At 40.3% G+C, this 19,441-nt stretch overlaps 1 protein-coding gene across 1 annotated transcript; it reads left to right on the plus strand.

Annotated features, from left to right (window-relative positions):
• Nucleotides 1-581: 581 nt before the first annotated feature.
• LOC306866181 (annexin A4-like) lies at nt 582-18,313 on the plus strand. The gene is made up of 13 exons (XM_079411262.1): nt 582-744; nt 2,512-2,566; nt 3,470-3,557; nt 12,186-12,280; nt 13,203-13,316; nt 14,713-14,803; nt 14,925-15,004; nt 15,178-15,234; nt 16,164-16,257; nt 16,770-16,865; nt 16,950-17,008; nt 17,103-17,225; nt 18,136-18,313. Exons 2-13 carry the CDS (start codon nt 2,558-2,560, stop codon nt 18,193-18,195), a joined length of 966 nt encoding a protein of 321 aa, XP_079267388.1. The 5' UTR covers nt 582-744; nt 2,512-2,557; the 3' UTR covers nt 18,196-18,313.
• The last annotated feature ends 1,128 nt before the right edge of the window (nt 18,314-19,441 follow it).

Raw genomic sequence — 19,441 nt, forward strand, 5'->3', positions numbered from 1 at the left:
AAAAACAGTATTCTTCAAAAGCAACACATAAACTAAACAAAGGTGTCGCTTCGAACGCGGCTCAACCAATCAGAATCAAGCTATCCGTTTTATAAATCTATTCTTTGACTGATTGATTCATAATGTACAACATAATTATGATTAAAGAAACTATGAAATAAGTTTATGTGAAGGAGGGGTGCTTTTAATTTTGTCAATTTGCACCAGAAGGGGGTGCTGTAACTCCCTATGCAAATAATCACGAGTTAACTTTATAGAACAGATACATAGTTACAAAATTACGTTTTTTGTTGCCAGATGGAAGATAGATTATTCTTGTGTTTTATCCTTGTGTTTATAATGCAATTATATATTTACCCTCTATAATGCAATTATTTTTACGTCAAAAATAAACTCACGCGACAATAGAGTTTAGAAAAAAGCAATTAAAGAAACTTTTGAAATTGGCTATAAGCACAGCTGAGACACGTGACAGAGTTAAAAAAAAAAAACTTCAGTAAGCACATGCATGATCATATGTGGGTGAAAAATCACTATGTCAAACAAGCAAGTCTTAGTTTCAGGTTATGAAATGTTCAAGCTCTCATCTCAACGTAATATAAAGAGGAGGGGCCGTAAACGAGGAACTGTAACACGATTCTGTCCATAAAAGACCAACACCCACAAAAGTTGGCAACAAAACTCATAAAGATTCTCGCAAATCTCCACGTCCATCCTGCATCTCTGAATCCAGCGCTTCAGAAGGTAAGATAATAAAAACTCTCATCCGCTTTCCTAAAACACTCTTACTTCGCTTTCCGCTCTAGGCTATAACGAATGTTTTAATATCAGTTTACTCATTTATCAGACGAATAGAAATCATGCCATGGATATATAACTTAATCGTGCATTGAAGCTTGTTTGTAAAATGAAGTTTTCTCTCCTAACGTTTTGCGCCCATATTCCGTCACGTGACTCCATCCTGCTAAACACGATCCCTTCAAATGTGGCTTTCATTAAAATGCAATGAGTCATATTGCTTTGCGTGGCAAATTAATTAGACCGCATGTTTTACAAACACAAAGCAATGACCTAGATGTAGTATAGCCAGCAAGGAAGGATATACCCACAAGAGGGAAAAGAATGAATGAAATCCCTTTATCATATCTCTATTGTTTCTCCTAGATCAGAATTTTTGATGCTATAAACACCCCCAAAAATTATGATCTCCTTGTGAAGGGCCCCTTTTTCCCAATATAAAAACAGTTGCATGTTTTCGTGGATGAAAATCTATTTTGGCCTGTACTGTGTGTAGAAAATATTAAATGCAACAAAGAATACTAAATTGTTTCCAAAATTAAATAATTGGGTTTTGCACTGTGAGGATTTTATAAATGAATTGCTAACATATTATCTGAAAAATATTTACTGCAAAAGTTGACTACAAAAAAAAGAAGTGTTTCTGATGAACAAAAATGGCAAATGTCTTGATTTTTGATCAGTGTTTAGAAAGCAGAATTACATTATTATTAAACGCATTTCACAGAGATTGGAATATGGACTTATTATTTATGTAATTCTTACCATCTAGGCTATTATCTGCATGTCTTAATTTCTTCAGAGGAGTCTTATTAAGTTGATAACTAAACAGAACTCTCATGAGCAATAACATTTTCCTTTGGGTTTTAATTTGCGGGTTACGCTGGGTGGCATATGCTGAGCTTTCTCAAATAAGAGCTAAATCTTTAATATTAAACGACGAAATGCATTTTGAATGTCATTGAATGTATCTCTGATACTGAGGCTCAATCAAAAGAGGTTTGTGAACGGTGTTGCCAGCTGCACAGCATGAGTCAAATATAATGTCGACAGGCTCTTTGAACATACAACACATTGTATGCAAAGAATAAATTATTAAAAGATCTTTAAATGATGCACTATATTGTCATGGGGCCGCTGTCAGTGTTAGAACACAATGAAGTGAAAACAGAGACTGTCAGATGTCTCTGTGTTTTAAATGAGGTCTTTTGGGGGTTAGAAAAGGTTGTAAGTTTATTGTTTCAAAGGGGAAACTGATACCGAGCATTAGGCTGTTAATTACCGGTTGAGCCTCTTCTTAATGAGCTGAATAGTAAAGTGGAAACCATTTTGCTAGTGCATCCAAAGGTGTTATTTATTTAGTAGTGTCATTAACCCTGTTATTAAGAGCTCACTCCTAAATTTCACTTAAATAAAACCCAAACAAACTGGCATGCGTTTCCTAAAATCATTGTAAGCCTGAGTAGATCAAAGAAACCGCTGACACCAATAGGATTACAATTTGGGATTGCAATGCTTCTGGGAAATGTCAAAACAAAACTTTTTTTGTTTTTTTTTTTTTGTTTGTGGATTTCAAAGACATATTATAAATGCATAAAAATTTCATCAGTTTAAAAAAAATTGTTTTATATGTACAGTTGCCTATACAATGTCTCCATATATTTAATGCTTCCATATATTTAACACACCATTTTTTTTATTTATTGCCTTTAGTGTTCTCATCTCCTCATCTCAAGACTTAAACCTTTCCTCCATCACAATGGCAGCGGTAAGAAAAGACAGTGTTACCGTCATCTTTTTACATTCTCATAAACACTTCTAGATGAATCAAAGGCAATTAATTTTATTGTATCATTATCACACATTAGGTTCATTCTCATTTTCCAGTCAAAAGTCTGGCAAATAATGCTTGAAATTAATTTAGTAGAAAAACTGAATGTATGTGAATTTTAAAAGGGTGGCAACTTTTAAATAAGCTCAAATATAAGATTGTAGAAAATGGGTATGTGAAATATAGTCACAATAAAGAATGTGTTTGGGGTTAGTAAAAAAAAAAAAAAAGTATTATTTTTATACAGCAAAGAATGATTATATGAGATGGTAAAGACATTTATAATGTTCCAAAAGATTTCTATTTTAAATAAATGCTGTTTTTTCGAATGTCCGGTTCATCAAAATACCCTGCAAAGATGTATCATGATTTTGGCAAAGGATATTAAACAGCATAACTGTTTTCAACATGAATAATAATACGCAATATTTCTTGAGCTGCAATTCAGCATATTAAAATGATTTCTGTAGGATCATGTGACACTTAAGACTGGAGTAATAATGATGCTGAAATTGTAGCTTCACGATCACAGGAATAAATGACTTTTTAAAATATATTCAAATAGAAAAGTTATTTTAAATAGTATTCACGTTTAACAATATTACTGTTTTACTGTATTTTTGAAATGCAGCCTTGGTTAACATAAGATAATTTAATTTTAAAATTAAATAACTTGAACATTTGAGAAAGTTTTGCCTTTGACACAATCTGAGCCTAAAAAATATATGTTGTCAAGCAGCCCTGTGACAGCAACTCTAATTTTCAGGGGTCCGTTTATCCTTAGGTTTTGCACACTTGTTAAATCTGTCTAAAGCTGGTGTTATCTCTTCTTTGCTCTAGTTGGGCAACCGTGGAACCGTCACGGAGGCATCAGGCTTCAAACCAGAGGAAGATGCCCAGAAAATCTACGGTGCTATGAAAGGAGCTGGTAAGTGATTGGACAAATCAGAACCAGGCTTCAGGATGAGCGTATTTACAAGACCCATTTTCAGTAGAATCATTTTATTAAAATTTCAGCGTGAGGTGTATTACAAAACACAGGCTCGCTTGTTGGCCTTAAGTGAGTTATGAGTAACATGCAGTTTGATACTTTAAATAACAGTAAGCTTCTGATTCTGGAAGTGTCAAAAATGTTTGTGCAGTGCAAGAAAATGAAGCAATCTCTTGCCGTTTTACAAACCAAGCATGTGGGACTTTATGGGTAAATTAAAATAACAAACATAATTCCAAAAGTGTCAGAAATGTATATGCAGATGTCAAATTGAAAATTTTCGTCATTTTCTCACCCGTGTGTCATTCCAAACATGCCAAACTTTCTTTTTTCCATGGAACGTAAAAGAAGTTCTGCAGAATATACAATGTAATGTCACAAAAAAAGCCATAGAAATATATAGATCTTGTATGTAGAATTATATATAGTATTGGAGAGACTTTGACTGTCAGGATCTGATTTGCAATTGGATGAGTGAACCCCCTGGGTGCCGGTTAGAGCACAATATTATATAAGGATGAGGAGACAGGCGTTGAGTTTAGATGCTGTATTGGTAGGATATTATCGAGTTACAGGCAGTAGAGGCATTAGTCTGGAATACAAGAAATACAATAGACAATCATGAATAAGAATAATTAAGCATATACACAATCATAAACATCCATGGGTATATAGAGGCAGTCAAGTATACTAAATCCTCATCTGTAACTTTCCTCAGTGAAAAATACAATTCAAGAAGGGAGAATAATGGGTAATAGTACAAACAATAAGCCATAAGCGATCATCTAACATGATAAACATCCCTCCATGTATGGCTATAATCACGATACATCAACTGTGATCGCTAGTTTGGTATAAACCGCTCAAAATAATAAATACCACGTCACTAAAGTATCATTGAAAGCAAACCAGTGAGAAACACATCAATAAAAGAAGAAATAATCATCTCGAGCGGCATCATTAAGCCAGATGAACAGAAACAATGACTGCGGGCATGTCTATACATGTGCGGGTGACGCAGTTATAAATAACTCAATACCGATCTCAATGAACACAGAAATAACGCAAACAGGCTTACTTGTAGGTCAATGACTAACACCTCAATGTAACAGCGGCAGGATATCGCAAATCAACAAGTAGAAATGTCCTTTCAGCGATCGACTCGACATAGGTAAACTTGAGCAGGCAGGAGCGGCTGAACTAACGTTACTGCTCAGACGACGTCAGAATAAAAGCCCTCTCTTAAAGGAGCCTTTACAACAGCCGCCCCCAAAGATGTGAAACATCTTTGTATTCAGGAAAGGCGACTCTATACTGGAGGGTTCAGAATCCCAGGACCATCTGCAGGGAAGGTCGGTAGGACAACCAGGCGGGCCACCGGTCTGGTATAGATATGATCCTTGATCTGCACATCTGCTGATCTAATGTGGCCATCAGGACTGAGGTGGGTCTGAATGACTTTACCTACAGGCCATAATCCTCGGGGCAACTGAGGATCGACAATCATGACGTAGGTGTGCTCTCGGAGGTCAGGAGGTGAGGCTTGCCATTTTTGCCTGGTCTGTAGGCTAGGGAGGTAATCACGGATGAATCGAGACCAGAATCGATCAGCCAGGATCTGGGAATGTCTCCATCTTCTGCGGCTTAACATCTCTGATTCTGGGTAAATGACTTGAGGCAAAGATCCATCAGGCCGCCCCATTAGGAGACTACTGGGGGTCACTGGGTCAGCATCAGCCACATCAGAGGATACGTAACCCAAAGGTTTTGAGTTAAGGATAGCCTCGACTTCCAACAAGACCGTCGTCAGGACTTCCTCAGGAACCGACTGGGAACCCAAAACGGTGTACAAGGCTGACTTGACCGATCTCACCTCCCTCTCCCAAACTCCACCAAAGTGAGGGGCTGATGGGGGATTGAAGCAAAAACTGATCTTCTGACGTGCAAGATGCCGCTGTAGATCAGGAGCTAAGGCGGCATATGTTCCTCGCAACTCCCGTTCGCCTCCACGGAAGTTGGTCCCTCGATCTGACCATAACTGCGCTGGGGTGCCTCTCCTAGCAATGAACCTCCGAAGGGCCATAAGAAAGGAATCAGTGCTTAGACTAGGGAGCAAGTCTAAGTGTATGGCTCTCGTGGTGAGACACTTAAAGAGAATACCCCAGCGCTTCTCTGTACGTCTGCCAATCTTGATTAGGAAAGGACCAAAGCAATCCATCCCACATGAATGGAAGGCGGGCTTGTAAAGCTGAAGGCGGGCAGAGGGTAAATCAGACATCCGAGGCACTGAAGGCTGGCCTCTCCATCTGCGACATTCCAGACAGGTATGCTGAAACCGTCGAACAGCTTCACGGCCTCGCAAGATCCAATAATGTCTCCTGATCTCAGCAAACAGCCGCTCTGATCCAGGATGATGCAACTGGTTGTCGTAATGGTGAATTATCAGGCGTGTAACTGGATGCCTAGAGTCTAAGACTACAGGATGGACCACAGAATCGGCAAGGTCAGCCACTCTCCTCAAACGACCACCCACTCTAATCAAGCCGGTCGATGGATCCATCTCAGGGGCCAAGGCAACTAGCCGGCTTTTAGGTTTCACTGCCTTCCCGGATTCCAACAGGTGATAATCTTCAGGGAAAGATTCCAGTTGTACGCATTTAAGGGCATGGACTTCTGCTCGTTGATAATCTGTGGCTTCGAGAACAGTATCAGGATCTGACTCACCCCGTAGGTCTTGTGCCGTGGCATCCAGCAAGTCGATCCAGGTAGGGTAACTCCATTTATCGGGGTGGCTAGAGGCTGTTGGCGAGGTAACAACTCCACAGAAGGTGGACTTCCGCAACTCAGCTGGATTGTCATTAGGCTCCGAAGCAGGCAGGACAGGCCATTCTTGAGGGTCAAGGAGAAGGAAAGGGGGTCCGCGACACCATCTGTTCGGGGAAGTAAGGTAGGAAAGAGATTTCCCCTTGGTGAGGTCATCGGCAGGGTTATCTGCTGAACCAACATAACGCCACGAGCACCGATCAGTAAGCTCCTGGATCTCGGCAATCCTATTTCCAACAAAGACCCGGTAACGACAGGACTCAGACTTCAGCCATTGAAGGACCGTAGTAGAATCTGTCCACAGCACAGTAGAATGGATAGGCAGAGTCAACTCATCCGCCAGCAACTTCGCAAGCTGGGCTGCGACGAGGCTCCCACAAAGCTCCAATCGAGGAATAGAATGTACTCTCTTAGGGGTAACGCGGGACCGAGCAATGAGGAAGGAGAGGTAGGTCTGATCAGCCGGATCAACTGTACGCAGATAAGCTACGGCTCCGTAGGCTTGCTCAGAGGCATCGGAGAAGATGTGGACCTCGTGAGTAACTCCTTCAATCTCTACTGGCGAGGGAACATAAGGCCGGGGTAAGGAGACACTAGGAAGACAGTGAAGTTCTTCTTCCCATTGCATCCAGGAATGGAGAAGGTCAGGAGGTAGGTTAGGATCGTCCCACCCTCTTTGTTTGTTCCAGAGGTGTTTAATGATCACTTTGGCGCGGGTTGTGTAAGGAAGGAGCAGTCCCAGAGGGTCGTACTGGGTAGCAAGGACCCTGTAAATGTTCCGCAAGGTAGGGGTCTCATAGATCACGGGTCTGTGCTTATAGGACAAGGTATCAGACTGCCAATTCCAGCTCAAACCTAACGTGGACTCAGGAACATCGGCCTTCTCCTGCGTCAGCCACAACTCCACACTGGTTGCTCGAGCCTCAGGAGGCAGGTGTCTTAGTGCAGCAGGTTCGTTACAGGCCCACTGCCTTATCTCAAATCCAGCCCCAGAAAGGATAATGCGTAGGCGATCGATCAGACTCCGGGCTGCCTCAGCGGTAGGTAGGCTCTGGAGGCAATTGTCCACGTAGAAACATCTTTCCACAGAGAAACGAATCTCCTCATCTGTTAAGGGGTGCTGACGAGTGTGGCACTGGAGTGCGTAGGTAGCACAACAAGGGCTGGAGGTGGTGCCAAAGGGTAGGACCAACCACTCGAAGGTCTGAGGTGCCTCATCCATCTGCAGGTCTCGCCAGAGGAAGCGGAGTAGAGGACGATCTTCAGGTAGGAGGCGAACCTGGTGGAACATCGCCTTTATATCTCCACTCACGGCTACAGGATGCTCCCGGAAACGAAGGAGGACACCTAACAACGAGGCTCCAAGGGTAGGTCCAGGCAATAGGTACTGGTTAAGGCTCTGACCTCTGTACTGATGGGAACAATTGAAGACAAGACGGGACTTTCCGTTGTGGCTAACCATGTGGTGAGGAATGTACCAACACTCAGGGCTATCAGGCAAAGAATCAGGTACTACACAGACAGCTCCAGTCTCAAGGAGTCTACGCATCTCTGCTCGGTAGGTCTCGGCTTTCTCAGGATCCTTCCGCAGTCGCCGCTCCACGCTTCGGAGATTAGGCAAGACTGAATCTCTCGTAGCATTTAACAAAGGCATGTCTTTATGACGAAGAAGGGGAGTGGCAAGGCGACTAACACCCCCAATCTCAACGGTAAGGGTCTTGCGGCCAAGCAACTGAAGGGCTTCTTGGTCCTGCTTGGAACGGGTAACTTCTTTACTCTCCCGGTACGGAACTGTATCCAACTGCCACAATCTCTGTACGTGGTGTAATAGCTCATCCTGGACAGGAACCAAAGAGGTAAGCATGCACTGGCGAGGGGTGGAAGGACAAACTACGGAAGGAACAGGACCCTGAAGTGTCCATCCTAGGCGGGTCCGAACAGCAACTGGAGCACCTGGGCCGCCCCATCGAACAGGCTCAGTAGGAGTGATAAGGTGGGGTTGGTCAGAACCGATGAGGAGCAAAGGCTGGACCTCAGTAAGGGTACGAATAGGCAGGCCCCTCAAGTGTCTGTACTTTTGCCGCAACTGTTCCACAGGATAAGACTGGCGCGACAGGTTAAGGCGATCAGCAGTAAAGGCGTGACTAATCTGATAACTGATCTGTGGTCGATAGACGGGAGAAATCTGGAAGGCAATGGAACAACCACGAATAACCTGAACATCGTCTCTGACTGTCCGTAACGGAAGGTCTTCAGGAACACCCTGAATACCCAGGGCTTCAACGGCAGCGGAAAGCAGGATCGTTCTCTCAGACCCATCGTCCAAAAGGGCGAAAGTATCCAGTGTACGATCCTCATAACTCAGGTGCACTGGAACTACTTTAAGCATCACACGGCCGCTAACGGAAGGTTTATCCAAGAAGAACCTATCAGAGGAGAAACTTGTAAAGCAACTCTTCTCTCCTGTAGTGGATTCCTCAGTAGAGGAAGGACTGATGTTGACATCGTGAAGGGGACGAAGATGTAGGCCACGGCAAAGACTGCAGGGCTTCTTCAGGTCACATTGGGCAGCATGGTGGGATCTGGCACAACGCCAACATCGATTGTGACTACGGATCCAGGTCTTAACCTGATCAGGGGTAAGCTGGGCAAAGGCAGTGCACTGACTCAGGTAATGCTCAGATGCATCACAGAAAGGACAATGTCGCTTCGTTCTAGTGGTCTTATCTGGCTGAACATAACCCCTACGGGACAAGGATGAGGATGGGGCTCCAACTCCATGCAGGACAGCAACAGATCTTTTGCCAGCATGTGAGCTCCTGAACATCAACTCTGCATCATAATTATGACACCAGGTCTCATAACGAAGCCAATTAGAAAAATCAACAAGGTTAGGCGTGGAACCAGGTTGAAGGAACATGTGGCGACGGAACTCCGCTCTCTGCTCTGGAGGAAGCTTACTTAGAAGGCGTGCGACATGGGAGCCACAACTTAACTCCGACTCCCCATCGTGTCCTAAGGTCCTCAATAAGCCAACTAGAGACTGGACTTGGAGAGCAAATCTTTGGAAGGCTGGGATGTCACCTCGTCTAACGTCCGGACTGTCAAGGACACTGGCTATCCTCCTCAAGGCTAACTGATGTGGCTGGCCGTACTTCTCATGAAGTGCTGACATAGTATCGGTAAACGGGGTAGGGGAATTCAAGTTAGCATCAGCTATCATCTTAGCTTCCTCTAGCCTAAGGTGGTCTACTAGGACCTGGTACTTAAACAGCTCAGTGCCATCAGGGGGAAGCAGGTTTTCCAGGGCTATACGTAGGCGAGCAAACTCACTCGGATCCGGATGTGTAAACTTAGGGATGGTAGGAGGGGGGCCACGATACACAGACTCAAAGGAAGGGACTACAGGGCGCACCCTAGGCTCTGACTGAGAAAGAAATACTGGGACGCTAGGAGAGGCAGGCACTGCCTGGTGGTGAGCAGACCCTGGTTTGGCACTAGGAGTGAGCAACTCTCTGAGGTCTTGAGGAGTAGGAGGTGGAGGGAACTCACCAACATCAGGAACACTAGACCGAGGAGGGCCCGAGCAAGTGGCAGGGAGGACTGCGGGTTGCTGCTGAGACTCTGAGATCACAGGCCGATAGGAAGTAGCTGCATCAGACAACTCGAGGGCACCAAACCGTCTAGCTAAGGCTTCATCAGGCTTAGGCCAAGGTGGCGGAGGTAGATCAGGGAAAGGATCCCAATCAACTCCAGGAGTGGATACACAGGGCTTCACTGGAGAACTGGGCAATACTGGGGGCTGCACTGGCGAAAGAGGTTGGCCTCTGGCTTGGCTAAGGTCTGCCCTAAGGGACTGCGCTGCTTGAACCAACTCTCGTACTTCTGCATGAACTGCTCTCAACTCTCTCAGATCGGCTTCGAAGGCTGCACGCTCCTGACGTAGGTGCTGTAGCTCACTGCGATGGGCAGAAGCAATTGAATCAGCCGCTGAAGTTGGGGACGGGACCTGCGAGCCATCAGGACGGGCATGGTCACCACCAGAGAGGGCAACACATGGCTGAAAGGACAGGGACCAGGCTGGGACAGGCGTCTCCACGGTGCGGGATACACCCGATGCTGAGACAGGCCTCCCTCTAGGATACTGCACCTCATACTGCTCTAAGTAGGCTGGAGGATGAGTGAAGCGTTTAGGGCGTGCTCCACCAACAATCTCCTCATCAGATTCCATCATATCCGAAAGGAACACTCATCCGGCTCGAAGGACCACAATATTGGAGAGACTTTGACTGTCAGGATCTGATTTGCAATTGGATGAGTGAACCCCCTGGGTGCCGGTTAGAGCACAATATTATATAAGGATGAGGAGACAGGCGTTGAGTTTAGATGCTGTATTGGTAGGATATTATCGAGTTACAGGCAGTAGAGGCATTAGTCTGGAATACAAGAAATACAATAGACAATCATGAATAAGAATAATTAAGCATATACACAATCATAAACATCCATGGGTATATAGAGGCAGTCAAGTATACTAAATCCTCATCTGTAACTTTCCTCAGTGAAAAATACAATTCAAGAAGGGAGAATAATGGGTAATAGTACAAACAATAAGCCATAAGCGATCATCTAACATGATAAACATCCCTCCATGTATGGCTATAATCACGATACATCAACTGTGATCGCTAGTTTGGTATAAACCGCTCAAAATAATAAATACCACGTCACTAAAGTATCATTGAAAGCAAACCAGTGAGAAACACATCAATAAAAGAAGAAATAATCATCTCGAGCGGCATCATTAAGCCAGATGAACAGAAACAATGACTGCGGGCATGTCTATACATGTGCGGGTGACGCAGTTATAAATAACTCAATACCGATCTCAATGAACACAGAAATAACGCAAACAGGCTTACTTGTAGGTCAATGACTAACACCTCAATGTAACAGCGGCAGGATATCGCAAATCAACAAGTAGAAATGTCCTTTCAGCGATCGACTCGACATAGGTAAACTTGAGCAGGCAGGAGCGGCTGAACTAACGTTACTGCTCAGACGACGTCAGAATAAAAGCCCTCTCTTAAAGGAGCCTTTACAACATATAGGAAACACTACACTGTTCAAAATTTAGCAGTCAGTAAGATTTTTTTTTAATGATTTTTAATACTTTTATTCCACAAAGACACATTAATTTGGTCAAAAATGACAGTAAAAACAATTATAATGTTACAAAAGATTTGTTTCAAATAAATGCTGTTGCTTTGTTCTTCTTTAACAAAATGTATCATGGTTTCCTCAAAAATATTTAGCAGCACAACTTCTCAATGTTAACAATAATAAGAAATGTTTCTAAAATTATTTTTAAAAAGATTAAAGTGCCCCTATTATGCCTTTTCGAATATTATCTTTCATGCAGTGTGTCATGTAGCAGTATGTGAACATAAACTTTCTGCAAAGTTCTGAAGCTGTAAGTGCACGATATATAAAGTTATTGTCTATCAAAAAAAAGAGTCGGCTCACAATCGCCTAAACGAGTCGTTAGGAATTTACATTTAATAGCACAATAAAAAAAACATAATATCCACAATCAGCGTGTTTTGACAAACAGTGAAGATAATGCGGCTGATACTCAAAATGAGTAAATAATTGGTTTGAAATGACAAAGTTGACTACATGATCATAAAATTTTCATTTTTGCATGAACTATTACTTTAACCAAATCTGAATGAATTACAGGTACCAATGAGGCGACTATCATCGAGATCCTTGCTCATCGCACTATTGCACAAAGGCAGAAAATCAAGGAGGCTTTCAAACAGAGCGTGGGAAAGGTAATATACTCGATACTTTAATTTAACCAACAGTTGCCATTCTCTGCTGTAAGACAGATCTATAAAACTCTGTAGCCCATCATTAACAGATCTCACTTTGGACCAACACAACATGTTTTCCTGATCGAAATTAGAGAAGCTTGTAGTCATGTTCTTATCTTTGTGGAAGGTCCTAATAGCAGGGACGGTGTGAGCAACCATCAGGTGGTATTTACATAAAACATACGGTTCGCAAGGTGATTAGATAACAGTGTTGACAGTTCTTGATGATTCTGTAGCCAGTTTGAAGATAGACAAAGCAGAGAACGAATCACTGATAAGAGATGCTGCTGACCGGCTCCAATCATTAACTCTTCAGTGGACACAGTGAGGGAACAGAGTCCATCTACAAACAGTGTCTTTCGGGAGATATCCCTGCTTTATGACTGTTATCATAAGCGGATATAAAGAATGCAGTATTGACTTTTACTGCACTTCCTGGTAGTTGCCCTGGCCTTGATTAATCTGTAAACCTCTGTAAGCCAGTCAGGTGAACCAGAATCAGTAAAAGTCACGGTCATGTCTTGCTGCTTATGTTAATGGAAACACTGACTGACTACAACTCTGTCTACATAGCAAGAAAGTGTGAGTCATTGTGGGGGAAGTTCTGGACCGCATTCAGGACAGTCTCGAGGAGACGACATGTCTTCCCCACCCAGGCTTACAGCAGATATTACATTTCCTTACACCAAATACATTTGTTTCTTCTGTGATGCAAGATGTGGAAATAAATCTTAAAGCATGAATGAATATATCTAAGAAGAAATATTTGAATTTTAAGCTTGAAAAGCCTGGGTTTGTGTGCTGTCTGTGCTATTTTAAAAACAAACTAACAATGTTCCCAATGTGGTAAATAACACTATATTTTAAAATGCCTATTCAGGAACTGCTTGACTGCTTGAAGTCAGAGCTTACTGGAAACTTTGAGAAGGTTGTGGTCGGCCTGATGATGCCCGCCCCGGTGTACGACGCATATGAGCTGAGAAACGCCATCAAGGTTAGTGAGGACTGGGAAATGTTTAAAGCAACGCCCGTTTCATATGGTATTTTATTTTTCAAATGAGAGCTTAAATGTGCAAGGCTTCTGGTGTCAAACGCTTCCAGCTGTTTTAACTGTCCAGAAACAGCCCGTTATGCTGCTTCATGTTGCAAATTGGTATTTCTCGTAATATTTTATTAATTTATTATCCTAATTTTAAACACTGGCTTATAGCTCATAGTTTTACAGTTTACTTCTTGTAATTATATAGCTTACTTCCACATCTTAAAATAACAAACTGGCATTATGATTGTTAAACACACTCACAATAAATCCAATTACTGTGTGTGTGTGTGTGGGGGGGGGGGGGGGGGGGTGTATATATACACCTGAGACCTGTAGCAGGCATCAAATTTGAAATGAGTTCATTTTGTGCATAAAATTGTAAAATTTCTCAGTTTAAACATTTATGTTATCAATGTTTTATTGTGAATAAAATATTGGCTCATGTGATTTTGAAATTCTTTGTTTTCATTTTACTCAAATTTAAAATACATCCAAGCATTTCCAGAATTCGGGTTGTGTATGTAATATATATAATACACACACACACGGTATATATTATAATATAATACTGCTCTGATCTGACTTGAAAAAAAAAGTGATGTGACTTGTAGCCAAGTGTGGTAACTCATATTAGTGATCTGCATTTAACCCATTCAAATACAACATTATAATACTGAAAAAAGACATTACTCCGATCTTTTATGACAATGTACAAACATAACTATCACAAAACATTACTCCTAAAAATCCATTAAATGGCTAAATTTTCATTGTTTTGAAATGAACATTCTTTATTTTAGGTAACAATGGAAATAAAATAAAAAAAAATCTAGTTCTAACATGGGATGGTGTCTGTTTTTTCCATGTTGAAAAGTAAGGTGTCCTCTGATCACTGTCAGCCTTTCACATGCCTTTTTCAAAAATAGAGTTGGTTTGTCAGCGCCGATAGCCTCGTGGGCAACGTCCCGACATACAGCACCATTGTGCTATGGGTGTTCCGAGTTCAAGTCCAGACTCGCGGACCTTGTCCCATCGTAATAAAGGCAAAAATACATCTATTGTATTGTTTGAAGTACATATGTGTACCATAACATATAAATAAAATAATACATGAATATAGTAATCATTTAGTCATTCGGTTGTATTATCCATCACTGGACAATGGTACCACTGTAATACTTTTTGTGAGTTTACATTATTGATTGATTGAGGTGTGTGTGTGTGTGCGTGTATATATATATATATATATATATATATATATATATATATATATATATATATATATATATATATATATATATATATATATATATATATATATATGGAAAATCACAATATCTTTGTCCAGGGTGCAGGGACAGAGGAGGCATGTCTCATTGACATCCTGGCCTCAAGAAGCATTGCTGAGATGAAGGAAATCACTTCTACTTACAAAAAAGGTACATGTACACTACAGCTCACACTTGGATATACACTTTTGCATTGTGCAAAATATACAGTTCTCCTCATATTTCACTGTTTTCAATTACTTTTCTTATGCTAATGATGTACTTATCACAGAACATGGCAAGAGTCTTGAGGACGATGTCTGTGGAGACACATCTGGAATGTTTCAGAGGGTTTTGGTGTCTTTACTCACGGTAAATAATCCACCTGCACTATCTTATTTGTGAAGAAGATTATTTGATTATCCTCATCCCTTCTTGTTTGCCATGCAAAACTTCACCATCCATAGTGTCCGGCCGGGGCAGGTGTGACCCCTGATAGTTTGAAATATGGGACGTATTGATATTGTTTCCTGCTTTGCTTATAGGCTGGGCGTGACGAGAGCACCAAAGTGGACGAGGCTCAAGCCGTCCAGGATGCAAAGGTGAGGATTTTGTCGTGGTTAGCAGTAGCTTTTTGAGTAATAAGCACATTCAATTTTTGCGGTGCAATGGGTTCTGATTACTTTAAACTGGGTATTACTTTGACATTACTTGCTTAGCAAATCCAATGTGATTTGGCAATAGTAGTGCTTCAGTATACAGCGACCCCTAAATCTACTGGACATGTCAAAAACACTTTAAATAATTTTCAATGATCTTTATAAAATACCTCTGACAAAACCTATAGCGTTCATCATTGTACAACTGAAACGCTTGTACAACTTGAAGTCTCAAAGTGCTCTAAGTGAAGAGCATTAAGTGCAAAAAAAACACAACATTGTGAGCTGATTTGCTTGTAAAGTATAAGCTTATATAAAACCGATTCAAGCGATTCATTAGTTTGGGAATCGGTTGGACCGCACTGGTGGCTCTCTAAGTGTTTCATTCACTTACATATACATTTCTCGCAAATCGGACTGCACTGGTTGTGCTGCATGCTTCTGATTCAAAAGAACCGGCTCATAAGAGTTGTTTGTTTGGAAATCAGACTACACTGGTCGTGCTGTTTTTTTTGTTTTGTTTGTTTTTTTACTTATTGATAATAACCAGCTCATAAGAGTCGCTCACTATGGAATCCGCCTACAATGGCCACAGAAAAAGAGTTTCTTTAGAATACCTATTGTTTATATGTTCACTAATGTAGTGACAGATTTATTTTTGGCTGAGGTTTGTAAATATGAATTGGGCATACTACATTCTCTGTATTTAAATTTCTTCTTTCTGTGTATGTATATATTCAGTGTCTGCGAACTCCTTTATAATGTGTGGGTTTCAGCCTTAGGCAAAAACAGTCATGTAGATGTTCATTAATCATTAACAGTATGAAAGGAAATTGCTTAGATAAAATTCTCTATTGTTTCTCATCCAACAGGACATCTACGAGGCGGGTGAAGCTCACTGGGGAACAGATGAAGTCAAGTTCCTCACTGTGCTGTGTGTGAGGAACAGAAATCACTTACTCCGAGGTATGTGTGCATGCCAGATAATAACAGAAACTCTGCTTTCCAGTCAAGTGATCATTCTTGCATAACAGTAGAAAGCAGCACAGTGGGAAAATGACCTTGGGACAATGAAGTACACTCATTACTTCCACCTTGTGGTGACAAGATGTAGATAAAGTTGTTTGGAACAGACATCTCAGCCTATTCATGCTGTTCAGTGTTATTTTACTATTATTTATATACCATTATAGTTTTTATTAATATTTTGAATTAGCATTTAATTTTTGTCTATTTAATTTTAGTAGTTTTGTTTTCGTCATTTTTATAGGATTAAGATGTATATGATTAGTTATATTTTTCTCCTCCTTCAGTCATTTTTTTTTTATGCAAAATGACCATGTATTTAGCTATTTATTTTAACTAGATCCTGCTAATTGAATTAAATGTGTAAGATCATGTGACAACTTTAGCATTTGAAGCTTTACATTCAAGTAGTATTACATCTAGCACATTCTCAGCCATTTTTCTTTTCCCAGTGTTTCAGGAGTATCAGAAGATTTCTGGGCGGGACATTGAAGACAGCATAAAGAGAGAGATGTCTGGCTGCCTGGAGGATGCATTTCTGGCAATAGGTCAGTTGTGAGTATTGCAATATTCTAATTATCACAATTTCAATCGCATACTGGGATCTAAAAAGCATCTCTTAACCATTGCAGTGAAATGCTTGAAAAACAAGCCTGCATTTTTTGCTGAAAGGCTCCACAAGTCAATGAAGGTAAATGAAAATAACAACTAATCTACTTTTTGCACACATTAGGGATATGACCAGTACAAAAAAGTCATATTTTCTCTTGTTTCTCGGCTCTTAGGGTTTAGGCACCACAGATAGTGTGCTGATCAGGATCATGGTGGCTCGCGCCGAGATAGATATGCTCGACATCAAAGCAGAGTTTCACAAGATGTATGGAAAGACCCTTCACTCCTTTATAAAGGTGGGACACAGCTGTTTCACTGGGAATATTTGACTAAACGCATCATTCGAAAGCCATTAACAAAACTTGCTGAAAATGTAGTTATTCAGTGTGTAGATGAGTTTGTTTGTTCATAAAAACAAATTTGGATACATTTAGCATTACATGTACTCACCAGTGGATCCTCTGGAGTGAATAGGTGCCGTCAGCATGAGAGTTCAAACAGCTGATTAAAAACATGGCCACAATCTACAAGTAATCAACATGACTCCAGTCCATCTTGCGAAGTGAAAAACTGTGTGTTTGTAAGAAACAACTCCATCAAGACGTTTTATATGTAAACCGTTGTTTCTAGGCAATATATGGGCCCAGAATCCATAATAACATAATAACATTGTCTGTTGTTTTCTCACATCAAATCCACTGACATATTTGTTTAGAACTCTTTTGACTTGTAAATGGTGCTGTGCATATTTCTCTCCTGATTCAGACGAGAAGAGTTTTTCCCTGTAGAATGTTTAGAGAACTTGTATTTTAGCTGGAATCAATGGCTTTGGGTTCAAAATATCTTGATTTGTTGCTTACAAACACGCATCTTTTTGCTTCACGACATGTTAATTGATGGAGTGGAGTGGATTATTGTGATGTTTTTATCAGCTGTTTGGACTCTCATTCTGACGGCACCCATTCACTGCAGAGGATCCAATGGTGAGCAAGTGATGGAATGATAAATTTCTCCACATCTGTTCTGATGAAGAAACAAACTCATCCACATGTTGGATGGCCTGAGAGTAAATACATTTTCAGAAGGGTTTCATTTTTGAGTGAATAATTATTTTGCAGACAAACGCAAAAATCCTCACTAAAAGCACTACTAAAGGCAGTACTAACATTTAACCCATCATGAAACTCTGCTCTGTTTGTTTTCTAGGGTGACACGTCGGGCGATTACTGTAAGATCCTGTTGGAGCTGTGCGGAGGGGAAAAGTAACACGTTGGCCGTGTTCATTAGCGTGAAACGCTCTCTCTCACACCAGGCCTACAGCATTTCAAACACATTCCTTGTCTGTAAAACTAATTAAAACCGAACAGTGATGTTTTAAATGAGATTCATGATTTTTTTGTTTATTGCCTTGGAATTTATGGGAGTCCTTTATAGATTGGCACATCTTAGTGTCTGTCAAATAAATAAAAGGAGAAAAGAACAACCTGTATTGACCATATCGATCTGTTGTTGTCTCGTTGGATATTTTTTTTTTAATCTCGGCACACTCATTGAGGTCCATTTCCATAATTACTCTGAGTATAATTTGTTTAATGTACAACGTCCATGTGTACTCGGTCCAATTATACTAATTGCTCATGGTTGTTTGTGTAAGCATATGAGATCAATCATAGTTTCTCGGTTTCTCTAGATTAGAGGTTTCACAGACTACGTGGCTCAATTTAATTAAGTTCAACATATGAATCATATGAGTGAATGTGGCATCTGTTAAAATTGTGGGAAAAATGACAAAAAAAACTATTTAAACTCTTACCACTAAGTGGCGCTATGAACGTATTCATGTGCACATGTGAGTTTTTTTTTTTTTTTGGTGGGGGGGAGGGGGGTTTGGATGGAGTTATCATAAAAAAAAAAAAAAACACTTCATGAATAGGATACAAAACAGAAACTCCTTTCATTACTTTTTTTTTCTTTTCATTTTCAATAAATATTGAGTAAAAGGAGGTGCTTATCTTTCAGTCAATGAACTGTCCACAAAACAGAAATTATATATTATCTGTAATTATTTTATTTGGGGACATATTTTATCTATCCACTAAAACATCAAAATAATTCTAATTACTTGAAAATAGGGTTTGTTTGTTTATTTGTTTTATTTATTTGGGGACAAATCCTTTTTTTTTTTTTTTTTTGCTTTGATAGTTTCTCTTTTACAATATATAAAAAAATCTAAATATATAGACATATTTAAAAAACTACTAAAATTATAAAAACAATATTACTATTAAATGAGATAACTAAATAAAATATGAATATGAATAAAAACCATAAAAGTACCTACTAATACTAAAATAACAGCTTTAAAACAGGTATTGTATTGTTAACTAAATAAATTTAGTTATGTTATCCTTTTTCTTGATTTGGATAGTTTGCTCATTTAAAAAAAAATGTATTTGAAATCTGTTACTTCAAACAATAATATTACACCTATGACAAAATAACACTTGCCGTA

The sequence above is a fragment of the Barbus barbus genome, assembly GCF_936440315.1.
Source record: "Barbus barbus genome assembly, chromosome: 47".
NCBI lineage: Eukaryota > Metazoa > Chordata > Actinopteri > Cypriniformes > Cyprinidae > Barbus > Barbus barbus.